General features: G+C 48.7%; 2 protein-coding genes across 4 annotated transcripts in view; both read right to left on the reverse strand.

The window, feature by feature from the left end:
• Positions 1–1,250, reverse strand: part of Fkbp11 (FKBP prolyl isomerase 11) — a 3,761-nt gene extending 2,511 nt beyond the window's left edge. Inside the window, exons 1-3 of one of the 2 annotated variants that reach the window (XM_031358831.1) lie at positions 1,000–1,243; positions 719–784; positions 205–292 (exon numbers count right to left, since the gene is read on the reverse strand). In XM_031358831.1, coding sequence (XP_031214691.1) covers positions 205–292; positions 719–784; positions 1,000–1,128 — 283 coding nt within the window. In that variant the 5' untranslated portion in view covers positions 1,129–1,243. Of the gene's footprint in view, positions 1–204; positions 293–718; positions 785–999 lie in introns of both variants that reach the window. The other variant, XM_031358838.1, reaches the window with a different exon arrangement.
• Positions 1,251–9,707: 8,457 nt separating this feature from the next.
• The window catches only part of Arf3 (ADP ribosylation factor 3), a 28,567-nt gene continuing 12,450 nt past the window's right edge, over positions 9,708–25,824 (reverse strand). The window contains exons 1-6 of one of the 2 annotated variants that reach the window (XM_031354985.1): positions 17,278–17,353; positions 16,622–16,760; positions 14,527–14,764; positions 13,136–13,246; positions 12,841–12,965; positions 9,708–12,331 (exon numbers count right to left, since the gene is read on the reverse strand). In XM_031354985.1, coding sequence (XP_031210845.1) covers positions 12,170–12,331; positions 12,841–12,965; positions 13,136–13,246; positions 14,527–14,674 — 546 coding nt within the window. In that variant the 5' untranslated portion in view covers positions 14,675–14,764; positions 16,622–16,760; positions 17,278–17,353 and the 3' untranslated portion in view covers positions 9,708–12,169. Of the gene's footprint in view, positions 12,332–12,840; positions 12,966–13,135; positions 13,247–14,526; positions 14,765–16,621; positions 16,761–17,277; positions 17,354–25,824 lie in introns of those variants that run through there. The other variant, XM_031354977.1, reaches the window with a different exon arrangement.

The following is a 25,824-nucleotide window of genomic DNA, read 5'->3' on the forward strand; positions in this document are numbered from 1 at the left end:
TGAGTTCCAGGACAGCCAGAGCTATACAGAGAAACCCTGTCTCGAAAAAACAAACAAACAAACAAAAAAAAAAACCGAAGTGGGATTTGAACTCGAGGGAGCAGAAGAGCCTTGGGGTCCTTACTATTCTAGCAGGCTGTTCCAGAGTAATGCAGCCGGTCACATAAGCAAGGGCTTAGGGGGACAGAGGCACGGGTCACATACCTGGAATCACCTGTTTTTGGCCAAGTTCTATGACCAGAGGATCTCTGGTCAGAGAAGTGTCAATAATGCGTCCATCTACCAAGCTGCCCTGAAGAAAAAAAGCAAGACCTAATCCCATCATTCTTCCCACAAGACCTAACCCCATCATTCTTCCCACAAGATCTAACCCCATCATTCTTCCCACAAGGTCACGCCCAGCCCATCTGGGACCACCCGAACTGCGTCCTGTTCCCATCTCCTCCCACCCCCATCCCCATGGGCAAAAAGGAACAGGAAGCCCCACGGGGCTGGCACTTCTTGGAGCTCTCTCTATCCTTTTCTCAGTGCTGGAGAGGAACCAGCGCGCGCAAAACAGGGAGGAAAAAGAAGCAGGCGAGAGGACGCCCCCACGTGCTAGCCGAGCTTAGGACTCAAGTTCTCTAGCATAGCTTGCCACGTGTCCAAGCCAAAGCTGACGTGTTTCAGCCGGGCGCCGCCCCTCCCAGGCCACGCCCCGGTCCCCCAAACCCCTCACCGTGTAGTGTATGTGGAGCGTGTCTCCAATGGCAGCGGATTCCGTACACGATTCAGGGGGCTGCACCTATGATCAGACTACAAGGGTCAAGGCTGCTCCTCCTAAGGCTGTTACCGTCTGGAGACAGACCCAGCACCTTTCCCCCCAGCTCAGTTCCTGCACGTCCTTTCCTCTCCGTTCACAGGACCACTTAGAGTCCCAGGCTCCCCAGCGATCCCTGGCCTTAAAGGGTAGCAGCGGGGACAGGGGTGGGTAAGGGGGGGGCACCACAGTCTCCTCACCAGGGTCTCCACTTGGAGGGTCCGGACAGGACTTTCGGTTTCTGGCCCAGCCTCAGCCCGGCACACCGCCCCACTGATCAGCAGCAGCAGCAACAGCCGAAGCGGCAGGAGCAAAGGGCACAGGGTCATGATTGGACTGGGTCGGAGCTCTGGAGCACCAGGGCAAGCTGTTCGGGTGCACGCGACCAGGACCCGTTGTCTCACTCCAGGCCAGACTGGTATGGGCGGGTTACAAGGAGCTAGCTCCTCCTCCTCCTCCCCCCACAGCCCTCCCTCCACTTTGTCCCCACCTCCCAGAGGGGAAGAGGCTGCAGGGTTCCCTACCCTGTGATCGAGGTCGCAGATTGTGAACCATCTCACAGTCTTTGTCCCAGGTCGAGGGCTGGGCCACGTGTTTGCCATTACCCACTGTAAAGGGGGGCGCTCATCTCGAACTTTCCAGTGATCAGGAAAGGGAGGCACCCTTGGTCCCATTTCACAGTTAGGGAACTTGCCCAAGGTCATCATGGCAACTGGTGACAGGATTCAAGCACAGGGCTAGCATTTGTTCTCTGCTAGTTCTTCTAAGATCTGTCCCTTCCCACTAAGCCCAGAGGCAGGCGTCTACGACAGCAACGCTCCAGCTCTCCTGATCATTCTGCTCTCAGGTATGTCCAGAGCGAGCCGGCAGCTTCTCCAGCCTCCTGTCGTGGAAAGCACTGTGGGCTATCTTCCTGTGAAGAGTGATCAATCAGAGATCTTTTCCTACACTGGTGTTTCCTTCCTGTTTTCCTCAAATCCTTTTCACAACAGCAGCATAGACATCGGTCTTGTGTTTGTGTAAGACTTCAGTTTTTAAAATGGGCTCGAGTAATTTTACGTAGCCTCACCAGTTTTGCGTTTCATGATCTGAACACTCACTGACAACCCAAGCTGTGGTACCCAGCTCCTTGGTCACTCGGAGGCTGCCCTTCCACAGCATACATATTCTTAGGCCTGTAAACACAATGCCACCTGGGAGTCTGGCCAGCAACTCAGACTACACACACGCCCAACACACACTTCCTCTTATTTGAAACAACCTGACCTCCCTGACCTGGCCTTTCGGAGAGTTCTTCTCTACGGTATTCTGAGATTTCTTCCATCTCTAATACCCAACCAGTTTCCTTTGGGATTTCCTCTCCCAGCCCCACTAGAGACCCCATATCTAGGGCAACCCCTCTAATTAAGCTCTCATTTTCTCTGGGGGTTGCTCTGTGGTATTGGGGATCCAGTCCAGGCAGGGTTCTGCTCATACCAGGCAAGCACCTTAGTTAACACCCAAGGAATTAGTTTTTAAATGCTCACTGTCCGGCTAGATAGATGGCTGAATGCTTAAGAGCATTTGCTGCTCTTCCAAAGTCCAGAGTTCAGTTCCCTGCACACATATCAGAAATGCCTAGAACTCCAGCTCCAAGGGCTCCAGTACCCTCGTCTAGCCTCCATATACATAATGAAAATAAATCTTTAAAAAATAACTGCCTGCCAGATGTTGTGGTACATACCTTTAATTCCAACACTCAGGAGGCAGAGGCAGACAAACTCCTGAGTTTCAGGCCACATAGGACTACAAAGTTAAACTTTCTTCAAAGAAGCAACAAAAACAAAACAGTAGAACCCTCACTGGTACAGTGGGATATGGGATGTACGCCTAGAATCCCGGCGTGGCTACAGAAAACCCTCCATCAAAAATCAACTGAAGCCACAGCCAGCAGGAATTCCCAGGACTGGTGGCATGCTCTGTGTCACAGGGATATGGGGTTATATAGATGTATTTTTTTTTAAAACCTATCAAATGTGCACCTAACATCTGTGCATGTGGCTAGGGAGGTAGCTCAGTGGGAGAAAGCTTGTTTTGCTTGGTTTTGGTTTCTCTCTCTCTCTCTCTCTCTCTCTCTCTCTTTTTAAAGATTTATTTATTTATTATATATAAGTACGCTGTAGCTGTCTTCAGACACTCCAGAAGAGGGCGTCAGATCTCATTATGGGTGGTTGTGAGCCACCATGTGGTTGCTGGGATTTGAACTCAGGACCTTCGGAAGAGCAGTCAGTGCTCTTAACTGCTGAGCCATCTCTCCAGCCCTGGTTTTGTTTTCTTCAACACAGGGTTTCTGTGTGTAAAGCTGGCTATGTTGGACCTTGCTCAAGGGATCAGGCTGGCCTGGAACTCAGAGATTTGCCTGCCTCTGCTTCCTGAGTGCTGGGATTAAAGGTGTGTGCCACTACCACCAGGTGCTTTTCTAGAGTTTAATGCCCAAGCACTAAAAATAAATAAATATAAAAAATTAAAATGTGTACCTCACTATATGAATATGTATTTGAGTAAATACAAAACTACACTTCAAAATCTCTCTTGGGAACTAGAAAGTTGTGGCTAATAGACATAAATGTTGAAAGCACTGGTTTAGACTTTTATAAGAGTTCCTTAAAGGGTAGGGGTGGCTCTCTGAGCTCGAGGTCAGCTTGGCCTATGTAGTGAGTTCAATGATAGCCACAGCAACACTAAGAAACCATGTCTTGAAAAACGAACATAACAAAAAAATGGCATCAGAAGATAAGAGGGCTGTTCTACCGCATGGGGTCCCGCATGGAACTCAGGCACTCTGGCTTGGTGGCAGGCACCTCCTGTGGAACATCTCACTAGCTCAGCCTTCAACTGGCTCCTCCTCCCCCTCCCTGCCACAGGCTGGAACTATAAGCATTGAAAACCACATCCAGCCAAATGTTTTATTTTGAACAAACTGTTGAACTATTAAATGAGAAACCATTTAAATATCTAACTAGACTGTATGAGAATCTCTTAATATAGGTATATAAACTTCACTTTAAGTAAAGTAATACTTGTGATGTGAACTTACTGTATTTTACAGATATGTACAGGTGCATATATTCAGAGAGCAAGAGCTTTCCTGCGGACTGGGGATGCATCTGTTGCCTAGCATGCCTAAAGCCCTGGTTTCATCCACAGCTCTGCACTAACTGCTTGTGAACACATCTGTAATCCCCGCACTTGGGAGGTGGAAGTGGGAGAATCACAAGTCCAAGATATCCTCAGCTATATAATGCATTAGTTCATAAGCCAGCCTGGGACAGACAAGACCCTTCCTCTCTCCCTCTGCCCACCCCATTTTGAGACAGGGAGCATGAGCCTGGTGACTGTGGCAGCTCTGAGGCGATTGCTGTTTATCTGCCCCTGCCACTCGGCGATTTCAGTTCTGATGTCTTTTGGGTTGATTTTAGGTTTTGTTTTTGTTTTAGTTTTTTGAGTCAGGTCTTTCTATGTAGCCCTGGCTGGCCTGGAACTCAAGCTATGTAAGCTAGGCTGGTCTTGAACTCACAGAAATCTGCCTGTCTCTGCCTCGTGAGTGCTGAAATTCAAAAGTCATATGCCACTCCACCTGGCTGAGACCCACCTCTTAAAAAATAAAGGAACCCAAAGGATGTACCCCGAGTAGGGGAGGGTGACTAGGTTAGGGCTAGGGATAGGGAGATTGAGGGGTGGGCACAACATGTTGTCCTGCATATGTGCATTGTGTGGAGCCCTAACAACAAAGGCCGCCTGGCTACACGACAAAATATGTGATCTGATAAAGCTGCGACCCTTTATCACAGTTCCTCATGCTGTGCTGACCCCCAACTGTAAAATTACTTCATTGCTATTTCATAACTGTGATTTTCCTACTGTCACGAATTGTGATGTACGTATCTGACATGCAGGGAACCTGACATGAAACCCCAAAGGTGCTTTGACACACAGGCTGGGAACCGCTGAGCTAAGCGCCTATATACGAGGTACTTAGTGAGTGTGCCGTCAGAACCAATGGCGCCTTGGTAAGTCAACCTGTGAAAACCCAGGAACTCTGTGGAAGAGCTGAGGCCTGAGCTACATCTTATGTGGCACTTTGTTTTGTTTTAGATAGTCTCAGGTATCCCAGGTTAACTAGTTATATAGCCAAGGCTGGCTTTGAACTCCAGATCTCCCTACCTTCACCCCCAGGTACTGAGATTATAGCATGTTTTCATGCAGTGCTGGGTAATGAGCCCAGGGCTGAATACACACTCAGCAGGCACTCTTCCAACTGAGCTATATCCCCAGCCCCGTGATGTGGAAGTTTATTTATTTATTTATTTGGTTGTTGTTGTTTGAGATAGAGTCTCTCTAGTCCTGCTTGGCTCACTCTGTAGGCCAGGCTGGCCTTGAATGCAGAGATCCACTTGCTTCTGCCTACTATGTGCTTGGATTAAAGGTACATGCCACCATGCTTGGCCTCCTTAATGTAGGATTTTTACCAAGTGAGAAAGGAAGGGTTAAAGGCAAAGGGCCAGATGTCTGGAGATCATGGGCCAGCATGGTTAATTCAAAAGCAAAGAGAGGCCAATAGAGGGGAGGATAAGAGCAGGTTGCAGAGAACTGTGAATCTCTAAAGCCTTGAGAATATCGTGTCTGAGCACGGGAGCTCACGCACAGCACAGAAGCTAACTGCAGTGCTGGCACACAGGCTCTGAAGCTCTGTAAGGCACATGAAGTGGGTAGGAGGAAAAGGGTGAGGCTATTTCCAACAGGAGCCCGAAGACTGTCAGAGGTGGATATACTGCATAGCAAGTTCTAGGCCAGCAGACCCTGCCTCGAAAATAAAACAAAAAACAAAAAAGACCCAACTTACCCAGGTTGGGCCAAGGAAGAATCATTTCTGTTGAACTACAGAGGAACTTGAACTGTGATTCTGAGAAAGACAAGAAACCTGGCCTGGCCCAGGGCATAGGTGGATAATGACATCTACAAAAGCCCTGAGCCTCTGGAAGTGTCAGGTTCAGCAGAGAACTCCTTCCCACAACCCTGGCCCAGGGCATAGGTGGATAATGACATCCACAAAAGCCCTGAGCCTCTGGAAGTGTCAGGTTCAGCAGACACAACCCCCTCTGCCACTGGGGCCTGAAACAGGGCCTTACTCTGCGTATGCTGTTTTTTCTAGTTCTGTGAATGGAACCCAGAACTTTGAACCCATGAAGCCCATGCTCCACACACTGGCCTTTAAAATATGACTTACACACTCAATCATCCGAAAATGAAGCAGTTTGCTCCCAATCCCTGTGGCTGGTCTAGTCAAGAACACTATCACTCCACCACTGCATGACGTGGCAGCCAGAACAGATCTTCCCATCCCATCTATAAGCTGTAGCAGTATGCTCTTTTTACTGTATTTGGAGACCACAGTGAATTCCTGTGGTTCCGAGCCACAAGCTGAACCTTCTATCCCTTAAAAGTCTCAGTAGTCAACTCTGTCCTAGGATGGCCCTCACCAAGACAGTTGCTTTGTGTATAGCCATTACCAAGGAATTAAACCCAGAGCTTCCTACCAAGTGATCTACCTCGTACACTCCAGGAGGGCGGCACACAGGCGAAAGGTTCAGTCTGAACCTTTGGCCTTGTCTGCCTGCCAGCTAGCTCTCAGGAAGGTGACCTGAGTTGAGATAGTGGGAGGAGGCTTGTGTAGAGAACTGCCCAGTGTGTGCCCACAAGTTTTACCTACAGTGCCCTGTTCAGGCCAACATGCAGCTTAGCATACACATTAGCTCTAACTGAAGCCCAGATGCCCTCCTACAGCTGGCAGCCAAAGTGATACCCACCCAGCAGACAAATTTCCAGCTCTGACAGTCACAGTCTGGCTCTGGACTCTCAATACCTTTACTGATTTTGCTCTTTATCACATTCAAGGTTTCCACTTCCTTGGCCCTGTCTGCACCTTTCTCAAGAACTCAGGGTCATTCTTACCAAGTCCAACAATTAGGGTCAGGAAACCCAATTAGAAAACCTGCAGAGGAAGGAAGGCATTTGGATTCCATCGTTCCCCAGTGACCAGCATGATATGCTACCTCACCAGCTACTGGGTTAGAGAGTGGGCCAAAGATGGTATTTAGTGTTGTGACAAGCTGCCCAGACCTCAGTCCCTGTACTGACCGGAAGGAAGGGAAGGGTATCCTCCCTCGGTCATTACCAAGATTTCAGAAGATTCCACGGCATCCTGAGACGGTGTCTAGCTCCCCTTCAATACAGTGGCTTAACCCATCTCAAAGAAATGCCTCAACACGGAGCAGATGAGTGTGTCTGCTCCCTGTCGATTGAATGTTTGTGTTTGAACTGGTGGGTGAAATGCAGAGGTCCCCAGCAGCTTCACCTGCTGCCCCACAAGGATGAGAAACACCACCTCATGAAGGAGACGGTTCGCCTTTCGTTCCACCTGGGCGGGCAGACCTAAGCTGCTCATTTCCTACAGAGACATTCTGAAGTGTATACCTGGATCTGGGTCCTTTGTCAAATTACAATAAATAAGCCATGGGAAGCTATTTGCTCTAAGGATCAGGTACACAAACTCATCTTTAGGGTCATTTCCTTTATCCTATATCCCCTCAAAGCCACAGAAGGCCCCCCTAGAGATAGGCAAGACCCAGTCACCTTCTTCTCCAAGTTGTTCTAGCGTCAGGACCCATCCACTAGCCTGTCATTCAGCTACATTGTTTATTATTTAATTTTTTTTTAAAGTTTTTAAAAAATGGTTCATTTTGTGTATGAGTGCCCTGTCTTCATGTATACCAAAAGACAGCACTGGATCCCATTACAGATGGTTGTGAGTCACCTCATGGTCGCTGGGAATTAAAACTCAGGACCTCTGGAACAGCCAGTGCCTTTAACCAGTTGTCATCTTTCCTGCTCCTATTCACTTTTCTTTGAGGGAGGAAGATGAGGCATCAGACAGACACAGAGCAGGCTGGCCTCACACTTCCTGAGCTCTTCCTGAGTGCGGGATCACAGGTGTACACCACCTTGCCCGGCTTCTATTATTACTGTTATTGTATTACAGCTGAGGCTATGCTTACTGCACATGCCTGTAATCCAGCTCCGAGGAGACAAAGACAGGATAGTTACATATTTGAGGTCGGCAAGCAGGTCATGGAGGCTGCTGTGGCGCATGCCTTTATCCCAGTACTTAGGAAGCAGAAGCAGGTAGATCTCTCTGAGTAAAAGGATGGCATGGTCTATAAACTGAGTTCCAGAACAGCTGGGGATGCACAAAGAAACCCTGTCTCAAAAAACAAAACTAAACACGTTTGAAGTCAGCTTGTGCTATACTGAGACCTTATCTCAAAACAACAACAAAGTAACAAAATACAGCTCAGAAAGTGATCTATTTATTAACAAACAAAGCATTAGAAAAGGATATTCCTAACTTCTTAGCTGCAGAAGCCTGGAAGAGTCAGGAGGAGGAGAAGTGTCAGGTTTTTAGGGAAAGTAATGTGGATGAGACAGGGTTGGTGGCAGGTGGAGGTTTGATCAGAGAAATAGAGAAAAAGCAATGGTTAGGAGGGTGGGGTAAGTAGAGGAAAAGGAACACTGTCCGGAGAAAAAGGGAGAGGCAATGAGGGCAGATTAAACACTTCATGGCTGGATGTGGGGCTCAAGCTCTGGACCAAGGGAAGAAGAGGTTTCCTGCTGACTAAGGGCAGCAGCGCGCCCTCCCTTCGTGTGGAGTAGTCTTCAGTGACAGCAGGAGACACCAGGGCAATGGGAAAGGAGCAGGGATGTAAGCTTTACTGAAGGTATACCTCAAGACACCCCGTTAGATTTCTGAGTGGGCCACACACCCAAGTGCAGGGGCTTCACGCTGAGGAGGCCGTCAGGTCTGCTGTGCTGCCCAGATGGGCACCCTGTGCTTACAGTCCTCCCCAGATGTTTACCCTGTGTTTACTGCCCTGCCCAGATGTTTACCCTGTGTTTACTATACTGCCCAGATGTTTACTGTCCTGCCCAGATGTTTACCCTGTTTACCGTCCTGCCCAGATGTTTACCCTGTGTTTACTGTCCTGCCCAGATGTTTACCCTGTGTTTACCGTCCTGCCCAGATGTTTACCCTGTGTTTACTGTCCTGCCCAGATGTTTACCCTGTGTTTACTGTCCTGCCCAGATGTTTACCCTGTGTTCACTATACTGCCCAGATGTTTACTGTCCTGCCCAGATGTCTACCCTGTGTTTACCATACTGCCCAGATGTTTACTGTCCTGCCCAGATGGGCACCCTGTGCTTACAGTCCTGCCCAGATGTTTACCCTGTGTTTACTGTCCTGCCCACATGGGCACCCTGTGCTTACAGTCCTGCCCAGATGTTTACCCTGTGTTTACCATACTGCCCAGATGTTTACTGCCCTGCCCAGATGTCTACCCTGTGTTTACCATACTGCCCAGATGTTTACTGTCCTGCCCAGATGTCTACCCTGTGTTTACCATACTGCCCAGATGTTTACTATAATTTTGTTACTGTTATGAATCGTAATGTAAATATTTGATATGCAGGATATCTGATATGTGGCCCTCAAAGGTGTCACAACCCACAGGTTGAGAACTGCTTGCCTGAAGTCTATGGCAGGTGGTAAATACAGGTAAATTGAGCACGGAGCTCTTTAGGAGTTGGTCAGTCCTAGAGCCCCCCCACACTAGCACTTGGTTCGTTAGACTTCCTTCAGTGTGTCAGGAAGAAGGTACCATAACCAGCATTCCCAATCACCTACACTCCTCCATGACTTCCTCTCCACGCACTGAGGAATGTCCTCCCACCTCTGCAGAGAAAGGACGCTGTGGAAAGAACCACACAGCTTCCCGCCGCCGCACAGCGCTGCTCAAGGACAAGGGGCTGCTCCGGAGCTGCGTAAAACAAGTTTAATTTCCAACCAGGGCACAGTCATTGCATTATCCCACATTTCTGAGCAAGGATAGAGAAGGCAAGTTATTAAACATGTACAGTCTACATTCCAGAGAAAGCAAAAAGAAAAAAAACCCACTTCAGAATTGCAGATACCACTGTAACGTCACAAATTTTGGAGGTGGAGGGAAGGGGGAGTCTCCAGAAAGAAAGGTAGAACAAGATCAAAAATTAAACCAACTTGAGAAAAGCAAGAGAGGGAGTTCACAGAAATGGCATGAAACACCCAACCCCTAAAGATGGATTAGGGAAATGTAGAACGCACCCCACCTCCCCACAAAACCAGGTATGTTACCAAGATGTTACTGCCCCCTGCTGGACGTGTCTGGAGCAGCACGCATCAAGGCAACGTTCAAGGCTGCTTCAGCCTGCTCAGCCCTGATCAGGCTGGTCCCAGGAGGTGGAGAAAAGTAAGAAGCAGTGTAAGGGTGCAGGAGTGGGATGAAGTCGGCAATGTACAAGACCTACTGGAACTAGCATCAAAGTGGGGAGGCCAGAGAGCGTGGCAGGGAAAGAGGCCAAGTCCTCACCAATTTCAAAGCAAAGATAGAGTAGGAAATCAAATAGAAGACAAAACCAAAACCAAACTGGCAAAGTGGTGAGTGAACCGAGAAGGCAAACAGGCGCTCACAGCAGCAACAGAGGGGGACTCAGGGAATGGAAGGAACCCATCTAAAATGAAACAGAACCCCTGGCACCCTATGTAGAGATTACACACACACACACACACACACACGCACACGCACACGCACACGCACACTCACACGCACACGCACACGCACACGCACGCCCTTGGTGTCTGGGATATCGCAGCACTGCCTGCACTGAGAGACATCCTGGAACCTCACACAGCTCAGCTGACTGTAGGCTGGGGAACCCATCTGCCTGCTATAGACAAAGGTGGCAGGAAAGCTGGCCACCGCGTGTGTGACCTTAGCAGAGAGGTTACTGCAGCTGTTCTGGAGCTCAGGGCGCAGCCAGCACACACAGGAGCGCACAGAACAGCTACAGCTTCAGTGCAGTGACAAGTCAAGACCCAGTCAGACCCAGTCAGAGCTACTGGAACAGGCGCCCTCTACAGACCTGAAGCAGCAGCCGAACAAGCAGAGGATGATGGAGGGAGGGCCCCGAAGATCACAGTTCCAGCCGTAGCCATGCAGGGCCCTATGGCATCTATTCCAATGCCACAACTATTCAAGGACCGGGTGAAGACTGGGAAGAGCCGTCAGGAAGGAGGGGGACGGGACATGGAGGACGACAGAAACTCATCTTTCCTGGCCCTGCACTAAACAGAACTGGAGAACGGGGTTGATACTGAGGTGGGCTATGTTACCCCCAATCCAGGGCTTCTCATGACTCCATCAGGTCAGTCCTCATCAGGCCGGCAGAACTAAGAGGAAAAAAATCTCTGACAGACAGACCCGCCCAGCCCCCAAGACCAGAAGGCAGGAACAAGACTGCTCCATGCCTTACCTTCTCCTCCTCACGAGAGTCAGATCCAGGCCTTCCCAGACCACTGTCCCCTCTACATGCAGGTCCCACTAAGCTACCTCCCTCTGAGTTCCTGGGGAGCAGATCTGAGGACGGTGGGGGAGGATTGATACAGCACTCTAGACTGATAGCATGAGGGGCTCCTTTCCTCCCTACTCATGAGGCAGAGTTGCACGGCAGGCTTCTTAGGAACAGTGACCCAGAGACCAAAGCCACTTCATGTGCTCGAAACAGTGGAGAAGGAAGGATAAGACAGATGGCTTTAGGAGCCCATCATGCATCCTAACATCCAGGAATGCCACCCGCCGAGAGGGAAACAATGGGACCCACCTACATCCCCTTATCTCACCAAAACAGAAGGGCAGGCAACAGATTCTTAGTGCGCAGTGTCCTGGCTGCAAGCCCTGAGCTGCGCTTTGCTCCCTCCCGACCCTACATATATATCTCTCTATACACGTATATACAGGCGCACACATGCACGCACACACAGAGAGGCCCGTGCAATGTCCATGTAGAATAGGAGAGGGTGCAGAAGGAAAGGAAGACAGGGAGGAGAGTGGCCAGGGACACAGGGAAGGGACTCAGATGCCAAGAGCACAGCAACCAGTGCCAAACAGCAGACAGAGAACACCTGACTCTTCCTCCTGAAACCAAGGGGGACCACCCCACAAAACCATGACAGCGTCATTCTGTTTTAAATCCAGTAAATTGGAACGATTCATCATGGGGACCGTGTCAGTGCACAGGGAAGGAGGGAGGCGTGGAAGGCGAGGCGCTGGCCGGGCACGTGGACATGATACCCAGGACCTGGGCCACACTTTCAAGAGGAAGAAAGGGGGAAACTGGGGTAAGGAGACAACAGGTATGTGTCAGGAGTGGGTGGGGTAGTCAGAGAGGGCTGCCTGGCTCTCACTTCTTGTTTTTGAGCTGATTGGCCAGCCAGTCCAAGCCTTCATACAGCCCGTCCCCGCTGGTAGCACAGGTGGCCTGAATGTACCAATTGCGGTGACGCAGAGAATGCAGCCCCAGCTTGTCTGTGATTTCAGCAGCATTCATAGCATTCGGCAAATCCTGCAGCACAAAGGAACACACACAAAGATACCTCAGGATCTTTCAAAGGCTTCTAGAGGACCCATTTGCCAAAGGCACACATAAGGCCACCTTCTCGTTATCTCAGGAAACCCAGATCAAGATCTGAACGAACTGCTCCAGGCCCAGTAGTCCCAGAACAGCAGAGCCAGGAACTAGATAGAGAAGGGGTAGGGCTTTAAGTGTGTGTGTGATTCAGACGACCAAACAAGTCTGACAGCAGAAGCAAGGCTAGCCCTAACACCGAAGTACTGGGAGGATAAAAGTCCTGAACAGACATACTACCATATTACTCCCGAGGACTAAAGTGCTGCTAGATAAGCTGGGCTGGGGAACAAGGAGAGGGGCATAAAGAAGGCAAGTGCTTCTCCTTCTCACACTTCCACACTGACTGCAGGAGTCCCAGGCCTTTCACCCACAAGCCCCAAGGCCCCACGACTCCTATAGCCAGGATGCTCTCTCCCAGATGCAGGGGAAGGGAGAAAGCTTACCTGTTTGTTTGCAAACACAAGGAGTACAGCATCCCGGAGCTCATCTTCTGCCAGCATCCTCATCAGCTCTTCCCGGGCCTCATTCACTCGCTCCCGATCATTGCTGTCAACCACAAATATCAAGCCTGGAGAGCAGAGAGAGTGTGGGACACACAGAGACACTGGCTGTCTCCTGTCCACCCCTCACCACGCCCTCCAGACACATGTTCCCTTTTTTCCACTTCATCAGGGCAGGGGCTGGCTACCCATAACTGAAGAGCCCAGCCATGCCAACCCCAGGAACTGTCTGTCGTACCTTGGGTGTTCTGGAAGTAGTGTCTCCAGAGGGGCCGGATCTTGTCCTGGCCGCCCACATCCCACACTGTGAAGCTGATGTTCTTATACTCCACTGTCTCCACATTAAACCCTGAGAGGTAAAAGAGTCAATGGCCACTGGCCTCAAACACCACACCTTCAAGTAATAACCCGATGAGCTTACTCCATTTCTTCTCAGCTTTAGATGTGACATCAACAGCAGAGAACTTAAGGGACCTTGTAGTCCTTGACCTGGGTAGCCTAAAGGAAACTTAAAAGGGGTTGAGAGATGGTTCAGTGGCTAAGAGCACTTGTTCTCTCAAAGGCCAAGGTTCAAATCCAAGTACCCACATACTGGCTCACAACCATCTGTAACTCCAGTTCCACGGGGTCTGATGTCCTGTCCTGACCTCCATGTCCATAGACATGTATGCATATGGTGTGCGCGTGCGCGCACGCACACACACACACACATACATTCATTCATACAGGCAAAACATAAACACACATAAAGTAAGTGTATGTTATATATTATTATAAGGTATGTATTTTTTAGGAAGGAAAATTGAAGAAGTCAACAACGGTGAGCTCTGATCAGAAGGCTCACAGCTGCCTATGTAATCCTGAACCACCGCTCTCCTGTTCCCTCAGACTCTGGTCCTCCATTCTACAAAGAAAGGACTCTATTCTGTCCCTTGATCAATAAAATATATCTAAGCTAAGATGTGGGGTGAAGGCCGGGCAGTGGTGGCGCACACCTTTAATCCCAGCACTTGGGAGGCAGAGGCAGGCGGATTTCTGAGTTCGAGGCCAGCCTGGGTCTACAGAGTGAGTTCCAGGGCAACACAGAGAAACCCTGTCTCGAAAACCAAAAAAAAAAAAAAAAAAAAAAGATGTGGGGTGGAAAGGCAGTGGAAAGCCCGAGACAGAAGCTACAGTGCTGGAGCCCCAAGCCCTATGTTTGTAGCAAACTTCTCCCTTGAACAGGCAGGTCTTAACCAAGATTGCCACCGAAGATCTAAACCAAAGCAATTGCAGGCCTTTGGCAGAAACATCAAAGCCCTTCACCTGCTTCCAAACAACACAGAGAACAAACCAGCCCTAATGCCTGAGGGCAGCTGCTGAGTGCCAGGCTGCGGAACTTCCCGCATCAGGGAGGGCCAGGGCAGGTGGGCAAACGGCAGCTCCAGCACCTGCCCAAGGCAAACAGACTCTCTCTCTGAAGCCCACGAAGTGTATGGACCTGCTTGGGGAGAACGGGCCAGGAGGGAGATCCTGCAGCAACCCCCCCTCCCCGCCTGCCCCCTCAGCCCACAGACAGGCCAGGAGGGAGATCCTGCAGCAACCCCCACCCCGCCTGCCCCCTCAGCCCACAGACAAGCTGGCCCTTACCAATGGTCGGGATGGTGGTGACTATCTCTCCGAGTTTCAGCTTGTACAGGATGGTGGTCTTCCCTGCGGCATCCAGGCCCACCATCAGGATGCGCATCTCTTTCTTCCCAATTAGGCTCTTCAGAAGGTTCCCAAAGATATTGCCCATGATTACAGTGGCTGCTTTAAGTCAATGGGGCCCAGGTAGGGGCAGTGGTAAACTGGTTTTAGCCTGGTCCCTGGTATGGAGGGCTTGATCCTATACAAAGGAAACAAAAACTCCTTACCATCAATTGTTTCTAAGGACTTCACATTCATGGAATTTGCCAGTCATAGCTGGAGTTCATTCACTACTGGCTAAGCACCATATGGGGCTATGAATACCAAGGCCCACTCACACAGAGACTGAATATCTGAGAGCAGGGGCAAGGCAGGAGGCAGCAAGACCTTGCTATTTATGCCAGTGATCACTGCACTGGCTGGGAAGGTGTTTACCTCATCTTTGCAGGTCTGCACCTGAAAGTTGAGAAGGCTCTAGTCGGAGATTTCCAAAGTCATTTCAACTCTGATGTTCTGTTACACCTCAGAGCACTGCAAACCCACTGCCTCTCCCTTCGCCAACCTTACCCTGAGACTTCTGAGATGAGGAGTGGCCCTCTAACTCCCTGCAAGGCGCAGGCTTGCTTACACTCTGCTCTGGTCAAGAGAATGCTCCCTCCTCTCGGCAATTCCATTTCCCTTCAACATAGTGTGACTGAGGAAGGAAACAGCACCCAGGACTCCTAAGGAGCTGGGCCTTCCCACTCACCCTGTCTATAAACTGCATCCTGTGCTGGGAGGGTGGGGAAGGCTTTGCGCTCTCTCAGGCTCACCCAGGGAGAGCTGTCCCATAGTCATCTACAAGGAGATAATCATCTTGTCCCTCTGTCTTCCCTAGCCCGTCAGCCTGTTCTCCACAAAACAGCCAAGGTGATTTTAAGGCCAAACCAAGCCCTTTGGTTCTTCGGTTCCAAACCTTTGGTTGCTTCAAGCTCCCTTCAGTAAAACCAAGAGACCTTGCGGTGCTGTGTTCCTGAAACCTAAGCAATGCTTGGTGCAGTTCAACAGTCAACTCTAAAGATCTCCATCAACCTTACCTACAGCTCAAGCAAACTGGGTGTTCCCCAGTGATTCACAGCGACCCCTGACAACGCCTGCTAAGTGGGTGAGGAGAGCCATGAGCCCTGTGAGGATGCAGAGCACCACTCCTCTCAGCAGACACTGCATTCATGTCCTGTCAAGGGACAGCCAGCCACAGGATGTGTAACAGGACAGATGTGCTAGCTCACACCTACACACTCCACAATCAGGAAGTGGCACCAGAAGAATCTCAAGTCCCAGAGCAAAACCACTGCTCACAGCAACCCCACCCAACAAACAAAACGGCATCTTAAAAAATGGTTCCGGCTGGCGAGATGGCTCAGCGGGTAAGAGCACTGACTGCTCTTCCAAAGGTCCTGAGTTCAATCCCCAGCAACCACATGGTGGCTCAAAACCACCTGTAATGAGATCTGATGCCCTCTTCTGGTGTGTCTGAAGACAGCTACAGTGCACTTATAAATAAATCTTTAAAAAAATGTTTCATTGCTTTTATATCTTACTTTAGGTATGAAGATTTTGCTTGCATATATTTCTGTACCATGTGTGTCCTTGTGCCCATAGAAGCCATTAGATTCCACTGGAGGTATGAATGGCTGGGGGGGGGGGCTAGACAGATGGCTCACAACCATCTATAATGGGATCCAATGTCCTCTTCTGGTGCACAGATATACATACAGACAGAGCACTCATACATGTAAGATACATAAATAAATAAACCTCTGTTTTAAAAATGACCGATTGTAAGCTGCTATGGGAATGCTGAGAACTAACTCAGGTCTTCTGCAAGAACACATGCTCTTACCCAGAGTCATCTCTCTATTCACCCAAAAATGTTTGAGCTAGAGTCCCTATTGCCCAGGCTGGCCCCAAATTCACCATGTAGCCAAGGATAAACTTGAACTTCTGATCTTCTTAACTCCACCTCCTAAGTGCTAGTATTACAAGTGTGCACTAAATACTTGGCCTAGAAATGCACCTCTGAAAACAGTCATGCAGTGGGGGTTCAGAGCACCCAAGCCAGCCAGTTCTCTGTGCCTCAGGAGGCATGTGTCAGCGGGCAGTTTGTTCAGCGATCCTCACAGGCCAGCTGCTGGCCCTCTCTAGAGTCTGGAAACCTGCAACACACACAACCCCAAACTTAAACCCCGGAATGTGCGAGGTGGACAGTCAAGGATCCTAGTTACGAGGTGAATCGGGAAATCTGTTGGAAATTTAGTCACTTTTTTGAAAACTTCTTTAGGCTCGTTTTTGTTGTTTTGTTTCCCCTATTCCTCTGTAGCAAATTCCAGACTAGTACACAGAAGTCAGATCAACGGTCCCTGGGGACTGAAGTACTAGGCTGTCTAAAAATAAAAAAGTGAGTGTAGCAGTGTTTTATCTTCAGACATCCCCAGACTTCCACTAAGGAGCCAGGTGTGGCTCTCCCAGGTCTCCCAGAAGAGCCCTATCTCTGACCCACAAAGCTCACACCCCAGCAACAGGGATTGTTGGACTTCAGGACTCAATCTCAGTCCTGTTGCCCTTCCGGCCTCAACTCATCCAGTCAGGTCTAAGGCTCTTGCACACTCTTTAAGGTGAGTGACAGGGACACCTGTCCAGCTACTAAGATCAGGTCATCCCAGCCTCTGCAACCTATGGTAGCTGGGTTTCTGGTACCACGACTTCCACAAGGAAAACTTTCTCCATGTTTCTTGGGATGGAGCAGAAAGATGGCATTTGCTGAAGATTTGTCATAAGGCTCTGGCCTAGTGACATCATACACCTCTCACTGCCCTTTATGACCAAGCTAGCACTGATCACAAGAGCACAGCGAGACCAGCAGCTGAAAGAGAAGATTAGCAGGCAGTACTCCTGGCTCGGAAGCTCTAAGTAACGCTCCGCTCCGCTTCTCTGCTCAACTGTCACGCTGAGGTTACAATTCAAAGTTGACCCTAACCTGACAACAGAGACCCAGACTCCAGGGCAGCACTGAGGTGGGAGGAGGGAGGGAGGAACTGGCTGCACGTCTGCCCGGCAAAGTCCCTGAAGGATGTAAACTTCTCATGCAGCACACATTACCCTATGACTTGCTTCCTTATTAACTGGTACACAGTCATCTCCCTGATTAAAGTGTAATCCCCTCTGTAAGGTCTATAGCCTTGGTTTCCTGGGGCCTGTCTTCACTCCCAGGACTAGATCACTATGGATGATCCATCATGCATACTGACTTAAGTTTCAACCAGAGATACCCCTGTATCATCTCTTATGTCCAGTAGGATTAATATCTATGGACTAAAGATAGTTGATCAATGTGCTGTAAAGCTGGGTATGGTGAAATACACCTGTGATCCCAACACTTAGGACCTGAAGGCAAGAAGATCAGAAGTTCAAGGCTATCCACAGCTACCTATCAAGTTTGAGGCCAGTCTGGCTTAATGTGGGATGGGGTGGGGGATTCATAAGAACGCCGTATCAAAGCCACATGCACTACATCTCCATGTTCACTGCCTACTGACACTGTCACCACATACCCAAAATAAAGGTTGGGGGGCGGGAGGAGGTCATGAATGGAAATAAATCCAAGGAGACAGACAAGCCAGATAAAAGCCACAAAGCTGTCTGCTAAACCTGCCCCAAAGCTCTTTCAAAAAGCCCTACAGACAGGAAGCTAGGGCACCCAGAAGGAAGTAGGGGGAGCGGGTTATGGCAAGGATGGGGACAGAAATGGAGGGAACCGAGGTACAAACAGACAAGGCGTAGAGGGCTGAAGCACTACAGATGACAACAGAAATGCGTGTATAGTTTTTTTAGATGGTGGGGGTGTGCCTGTATTATATGTGTATGCGTGTATTATGTATGTACGCTGTGAACATGCCTAAGGATGCCGGAGGAGGGCATTGTATCCCATGAAACTGGAGTTACTGATGTTACTAAGTTACTAAGTCACCATGTGGGCGATGAGAACCAAGTGTTGGTCCCGTGCAAGAACATCGCATGCTCTTAGCGTCCACCTCTTGACCCATGTACATTCTTTATAACTGTCTCTCTAGTGACTTCACAGTGTGAAATGCCGCCTTTTATCATCTTATAAATTATTTATTAGCACACAGAACATTTCTTTGTGAGCCAGCAAGATGACTCACCCACCCAAGAATGGTTCTGTCTCCTCATCACCTGAGTTAGAGCCCAGGGCCCACAGCCCAGGACCCACAGCTCCTCAAGGCTGTGCTCTGACCACCTCACATTCGTGGCAGCACGAGGAACATATATATACACACATAATAAATGTAATTTTATGAGGGGAAGCGCACTTCATTGTGCTGGGGTGAACAAGTCATTAACAGGATGTCCCCCAAGCCAGACTGACATAGGAGAGAACCCCTTCAGTTGCTAGTTTCAATGCATTCCTCTTGGCTCTCAAGAAGAGATGCCCTGATATTGACAGATATAGTAATCACCTTGACTTTGTCCTGTGGGAACACTCAAAAGTAATTGTATTTCTCATTCATTTATGTATCTATGCACATCTGGCATGCTACGTACATGCACAGGTCAGAAGACAACAAGGGAGATGCCTCTCCTAACCATGAGGATCCCAGAAACCAAGCTCAGGCCTTCATACTTGGTGGCAAGCACCTTGACCTGCTGAGCTAGCTCAATGACCCCTAAAAATTCATTTTTATGTCCTCTTCCCTGTCCACCATCACCACAGACTTAATTCTTTAAAGCCAGAGACTGGTGGGCTTTTGCCTTTACATGTGTCACATCTGGACGGGGCAGTGGCATAACTAACACAGTGGATTCTTACAAGAGTGGGGGGTGTGGGGGGGTGGCGCTCCTCTTCCAAAGATCCAGCCTTCAGACTGACAGCTCTGCCCTTTGCATCTCACCTCCTGAACAATCACACTGGTTTACCAATGTTTAACCACATACTTAACAAGAAATGGCAATCCTTACTGCAAACTTTCTCTACTCAGAGTAACAAAGATGTCCTTGAAGACAGGCAGTAGTAGTGCACACCTTTAATCCCAGCACTTGGGAGGCAGAGGCAGGCGGATTTCTTAGTTCGAGGCCAGCCTGGTCTACAGAGTGAGTTCCAGGATAGCCAGGGCTACACAGAGAAACCTGTGGAGAGCCGCTTGAGCCACGCCCTAAGATGGCGCTGGCTTCTGCCATCCCAAGAGCGAGCAGTCTCGTAAACAAGCCCTTATTTGGCTAAGCTTGCTGCCCTTGGTTGCTTCCGCATTTGGTGACCTATCCGCTTTTGCCACATGGCCCATTGCGATTGGCTAAGCTTGGGAGTACTTAACGGCCAAGGGTGTTGCCCTGGGAGTCAGAAGATTGTTCAAGGTTCCTGAATAAACTGCTAAAAGAAGAGCTCATGGGTCGCATCTTTCTTGCTGGTCAAGGCGGACGCAACAGTTGGTGGCTCCTACGGGGAACCTCTTGAGACTCAGAACTTTTTACAGTCAGGGCAGCTGGCTGGTAAGTTCCCAGGTAAGTTGGGGCAATAAGGACCTCGGAAGTAGAGGCTATAAGGACTCCGAGAAGGAGCAATAAAGCTTTGTGGAGCGGTGAACCGAAAGCAAAACGAAAGTAACCATGGGTGCTTCACAATCGCACCCAATTTTTCTGGCTCTTCAAGAGCTGTTATTGTCAAAAAAATTTAGAAATCAAGAAGAGCACACTGGAGAGGTTCCTTAGTGAGTGTGATACTGCTGCCCCTTGGTTCGCGGTGTCTGGGAACCTCACCCTTTCATGCTGGGATAAGCTAGGGAAGGATCTAGATTCCTCCTGGGACCAGAGTATTTTGAAAGCAGGGTTAAGACCTGTGTAAAAGCTCGTTAGGAGCTGTTTGGAGGATCAGCGCTGTTTTAAGACTGTAGAAGAGGAGAAAGCCACATTAGAGCAGCTGAAAGAAGAGTGATCTGTGAAGTCAGACAAGGGAGCTTCAGACACCGAGCGGTCTGATACAGATGAAGAATTACAGGCTTTGATTGAGAAGATTGAGAAAAGCTCTATTAAAGAAAAGCACAGGAAGAAGGGCCCAGAGAATGACAGCCCCCAGGCTGCGTGCTGTCAGTGCCTCCCCACTATAATCCAATCAACAGTGGGGGTTCAGGCCGCTCCTTTTGCCCAGAGGTTTGGTAAGCGGTGAGGTCGGAGCTCCAGCTCGCCTGCCCAGTTTTTTAAGGTGCTCAAGGAAACAGATATGAGGAACTGCTTGATTTTAAAGTAATTAAATCCTTGGCTGAATCTGCTCATACTTATGGCATTACTGCCTCTTTTATTTTAGCTCAGGTGGAGGCTCTTAAATAGACATTACATGACTCCAAGAGATTAGAACAGCTTGGCCAAGGCTTGCTTGACTCCTGGCCAGTATTTGGACTGGAAGGCATTTCTGATTGAGTTTGCCAATGATCAGGCTAATGCCAATCGAGCTGCTGGCAACCAAGCCTGGGATCGTGATATGTTGTTGGGCCAGGGGAGGTTTGCCGATCAACAGACTGGATATCCACCCCAGGTTTTTGAGCAGGTGAATCAGATTGCCATCAAGGCCTAGAAATCATTGCCAAATAAAGGAGAAGTGAACGGAAATCTTACAAAGATTTTACAAGGCCCTATAGAACCATTTTTTGATTTTGTGGCACACCTAGTAGAAGCTACCAGAAGGATCTTTGGTGATCCTGATGCAGCTTTGCCTTTGATTAAACAATTAGTGTATGAACAGTGCACCAAAGAATGCAGTGCCGCCATTACTCCCTATAAGAACAAGGGATTGGAGGCTTGGATGAAAGTGTGCCGAGAACTTGGGGGTCCTTTGACCAATGCTGGGCCTGCAGCAGCTGTGATCCAATTGACTCAGAACCAAGAAGGAAACTCAGGGGCATGTTTCAAATGTGAAAAATTTAGACACCTTAAAAGGCAATGCCCTGAAAAGAGTGAAGAGAATACAAGAAGTGGCCAACACCCCAAGCAGCCAGGACTCTGCCCTAGGTGTAAAAAGGAGAACCATTGGGCTAATGAGTGTAGATCCGTTAAAGATATTAATGGACAGCCCCTGACCGAGGGATATGGTGGTGCCCGTTCAAAAAATGGGCAGAGGGGCCCACGTCCCCAGAGCCCGCAAATATATGGGGCAGTAGAGAATCAAAACAGAGAACAGAGAGAAGAGAGATGGCCAACCCTCCGCCATCTGAAGAACCGAGGAGAGCCACTCCAGGTTCAACAGGGTTGGACCTCCGCTCCACCACCAGACTTGTATTAACTCCTCAGATGGGGATCCAGTTAATAGAGACTGACTTTAAAGGACCCCTTGAACCAGGAACAATGGGATTGCTACTCAGCAGATCATCTTCTGCCCTCAGAGGACTGATTGTCCATCCTGGTGTGATCGATCCTGATTACACCGGAGTGATTAAGATCATGGTGGCTTCCCCTAGAGGCATCACAGCTATCTCTCCAGGAGATAGGATAGCCCAGTTAGTCATTCTCCCTAGTTTACATGCAAAATATGCAGCTAAGCCACAGAAAGGGGCAAAAAGGGTTTGGCTCGTCAGGAACTGATCTTACATTCCTGTCCTTGGATTTAGATCAAAGGCCAGTGCTTGAATTAAAAGTGGAAGGAAAAAACATTTTAGGCCTATTGGACACAGGAGCAGATAGAAGTATCATTGCTAAGAAAGATTAGACATCAGGCTGGCCAGTACAAGCTTCCTCACAGACCTTACAAGGCCTGGGTTATGCAAAGGCTGCGGATATGAGTACAAGACAGCTGAAGTGACAAGATAAAGAGGGACATTCCAGAGTTATGCAACCCTATGTGTTAGAGTTGCCAATTTCCTTATGGGAAAGAGATCTGTTGAAAGACATGGGTTTTAAGTTGAACAATGAATATTCTGATACCGCCCAGAAAATGATACAAGACATGGGTTACTTCCCGGGCCTTGGTTTGGGGAAGCATCTTCAAGGACATAGGAGCCCGGTGCCAACAAAATAAGTTACAGACAGGGACTGGGTTTTTCCTAGGGGCCGCTGAAGAGAGAATTCCTATTACTTGGAAGACAGAGGAGCCAGTGTGGGTTCCTCAGTGGCCCCTCTCCTCTGAAAAATTGATTGCTACAAAAGCCCTGGTGGCTGAACAGTTGTCCCTGTTTTCAACATCAGAGATCAGACCTCTACTCTTGCCTGTTTCCTTTAAAAACTAAAAGGAGGAACTGTGGAGAGCCGCTTGAGCCGCGCCCTAAGATGGCGCTGGCTTCTGCCATCCCAAGAGCGAGCGGTCTCATAAACAAGCCCTTACTTGGCTAAGCTTGCTGCCCTTGGTTGCTTCCGCATTTGGTGACCTATCCGCTTTTGCCACGTTGCCCACTGGGATTGGCTAAGCTTGAGAGTACTTAACGGCCAAGGGTGTTGCCTTGGGAGTCAGAAGATTGTTCAAGGTTCCTGAATAAACTGCCAAAAGAAGAGCTCATGGGTCGCATCTTTCTTGCTGGTCAAGGCGGACGTGACAGAAACCCTGTCTCAAAAAAACAAACAAAAAAAAAACAACAACAACAACAAAAGATGTTCTTGGATTGCTTTTAAGAAGAGGATCAGCTAGGGATGACCTGTGGTCCTCCCCTCCTTCAGTGCCGAGATTACATCTGATTGTACTACCACACCCAGAAAAACACTCTCCCAAGTGAGATCTAAACCCTACCCTTTCTTGAATTTATAGTGCCCTTTGGATTTTGGTGCTTCACAAGGAAGTTTAAATTTTCTGTACAGTTCATAACTGTCCCTGCTGAAATACTATAACTATTTATTAAATATTTTTATATATCTTTAATAAACCCAGATACAATTTAGCTTGGGTAGGAGGAGCTGACAAATCCTGGCCATTTTCCACACACAGCTGACCCCAGAACTAGTTCAGGAGCATCTTTAGAGGACTAGAGTAAAACTGGGGAACCGTCCCCTTTATTAATATGCAAATGATGCTGATAAAGATCTAATTAATACCCAGCAGCCAAGAAGCAGCTCTCTGGAGCAGCCAGGGTTTGTGACCTTTTAGCATAATTAAGAGCTTGACTTCGCATTCCAAAGAAGATGCTAGTTTCTGGCTTTCTCTATTCCTCTCTGCTTGTTAAGACACAGTGCTCTGTCCTCGTCACTAGGACAGTGGTAGCCCCTGCCTATACAGACAATCATGATCTCTGCTTGTAAGCCCTGGCCTTTTAGGGCTGAGATACTGCTCCAACCCTATGCAATTCTTGCACCAGAATGCATTCCTAACACAACAGCAAACCGCAGCTAAACTGGCCAGGGAGCAGCTCACTTGGAAAACTATCTTCCTGTGTGCATGAAACTCTTGAGTTTGACCCCCACTGTTCATAAAAACAGTCACGGTGAGCTGTTCAGCCATCTTGGCTTATGTGCTGAGCCTCAGGGCGCTGTGATGGTCGTCAGCCCCATCAGCCAGGCACACTCCTCCCATCTGACTGCAATGTTGGCCCTTCCATCCTCTTCAGATGAAGGCAGAACCTTTCAACCCTGCACTGCCTGGCAAGTAAGTAAGAGCAATGGATTCCCAGGTCATTTTCAATTGAGGACTCTTATCACTAATAGGAATGGTATGGAAAACACTGATAACCACAAGACCAATAGTTTAGGGCTCAGTGAGTCGCATTAGTCTCCTGGACTAATTGCTGGCTAGTCATAGCTGTAATATATTTTTGGCTGTATTTTTGTTTGTTTCTTTGTTTTTGAGACAGGGTCTTTGTAGTCCTGGATGTCCTAGAGCTTACTATGTGGACCAGGCTGGCCTTCAACTTACAGGGATCGTCTGGTCTCTGCATCGTAAGCTCTGGGAACACACACCCAGCTGTAACTCCAGCTCCGGAGGATCCAACGCCCTCTTCTGGCTCCCACAGGCATTGAACACACAAGGTACACTTACCAAGATGCAGGCAAATTTCGCATCTCCATGGAAAATAAGTTTTTAAGTTCCTGGTAGCAAGAGGTAGCAGTAGAAGACAAGAGAGATGTGAGACATCAATACGGTAGGATTCACTGGGCACAGGACTTGGAGGCAGAGGCTGGAGGATCTCTTTGAGTTCAAAGCCAGCCTGGTCTAGACAGCAAGACAGCCAGGGTCAAACAGAGAGACCCTGTCTCAGAAAAAAATAGAACTCACAGGGCCTAATGTTGGACTAAACGTAAGAGGAAGAGTAGAAAAGTCAATGACAACTTGGAACTGGATGACAATTCTTTGGACAGAAAAAAACCAAAGGCTGGGGAGATGGCTCAGTGGTTAAAAGCACTGACTGCTCTTCTAGAGGTCCTGAGTTCAATTCCCAGCAACCACATGGTGGCTCACAACTATCTGAAATGGGATCTGATGACCTCTTCTGGTATGTCTGAAGACAGCTACAGTGGACTTACATAAATAAATAAAGTTTTTTTAAAAATTGAGGAATATATCTGGTAAGGATGAGGATGTTTGCTTTAAAACTTAATACAGATTTGTCTTTTTAATCTATTTCTATGGCTTAGGTGAGTGTCGGGGCAGTGGCCGGCAGAGGCCATCAGACCTCAGAGCTGGAGCTACACTACGAGTTGTTGTAAGCTGTCTGACTTTACGGCTCCAAGTTTGGGTCCTCTGCAAGAGAAGTTGGTGCTTCTATTTTTGTGCAAAACTATGAAGTCCAATGGACAGGGGGGATCTAAGAACCTGTTCATCACCTATGCAAGCAGTAAATGAACCTTACAAAAAGCAAGATAGCCTCACATGACAGAAATTACTAGCTGCCTCTACCACAGCCTTTCTTCATTTCTTCTAAGCAAACCCCCATTTTGTTTAAAATTGGGGAAGACACAGAATATGAAGTACATTTCAGCAAAGATTCTTCCTCAGCCTAGGAAATGAAATGACCTGGCTAATATATGTGTGGCATTCACTCACCTCTCTTGTCAGTTCCTGGCTCACTAACAGTCATGCAGAAACAGTCACCAATGAGCTGTGGGAAAGCTCCCTGGGAGCATCTTACACTGTCTTCTTCCATCTTTAAGTAAGAACATTAGTGTTCTCTTGTCCAGCCTTCATATGATTATACAAAGATGAGATGCTAAACCTGGGGTGGCAGCTCACACCTGCAATCCCAGCACTCCAGAGGCAGGGGCTGGAGGAATGCGAGAAGAAGAACAGCCTAGACCACA

The sequence above is a fragment of the Mastomys coucha genome, unplaced genomic scaffold (genome assembly GCF_008632895.1).
Source record: "Mastomys coucha isolate ucsf_1 unplaced genomic scaffold, UCSF_Mcou_1 pScaffold11, whole genome shotgun sequence".
NCBI classification, from domain to species: domain Eukaryota; kingdom Metazoa; phylum Chordata; class Mammalia; order Rodentia; family Muridae; genus Mastomys; species Mastomys coucha.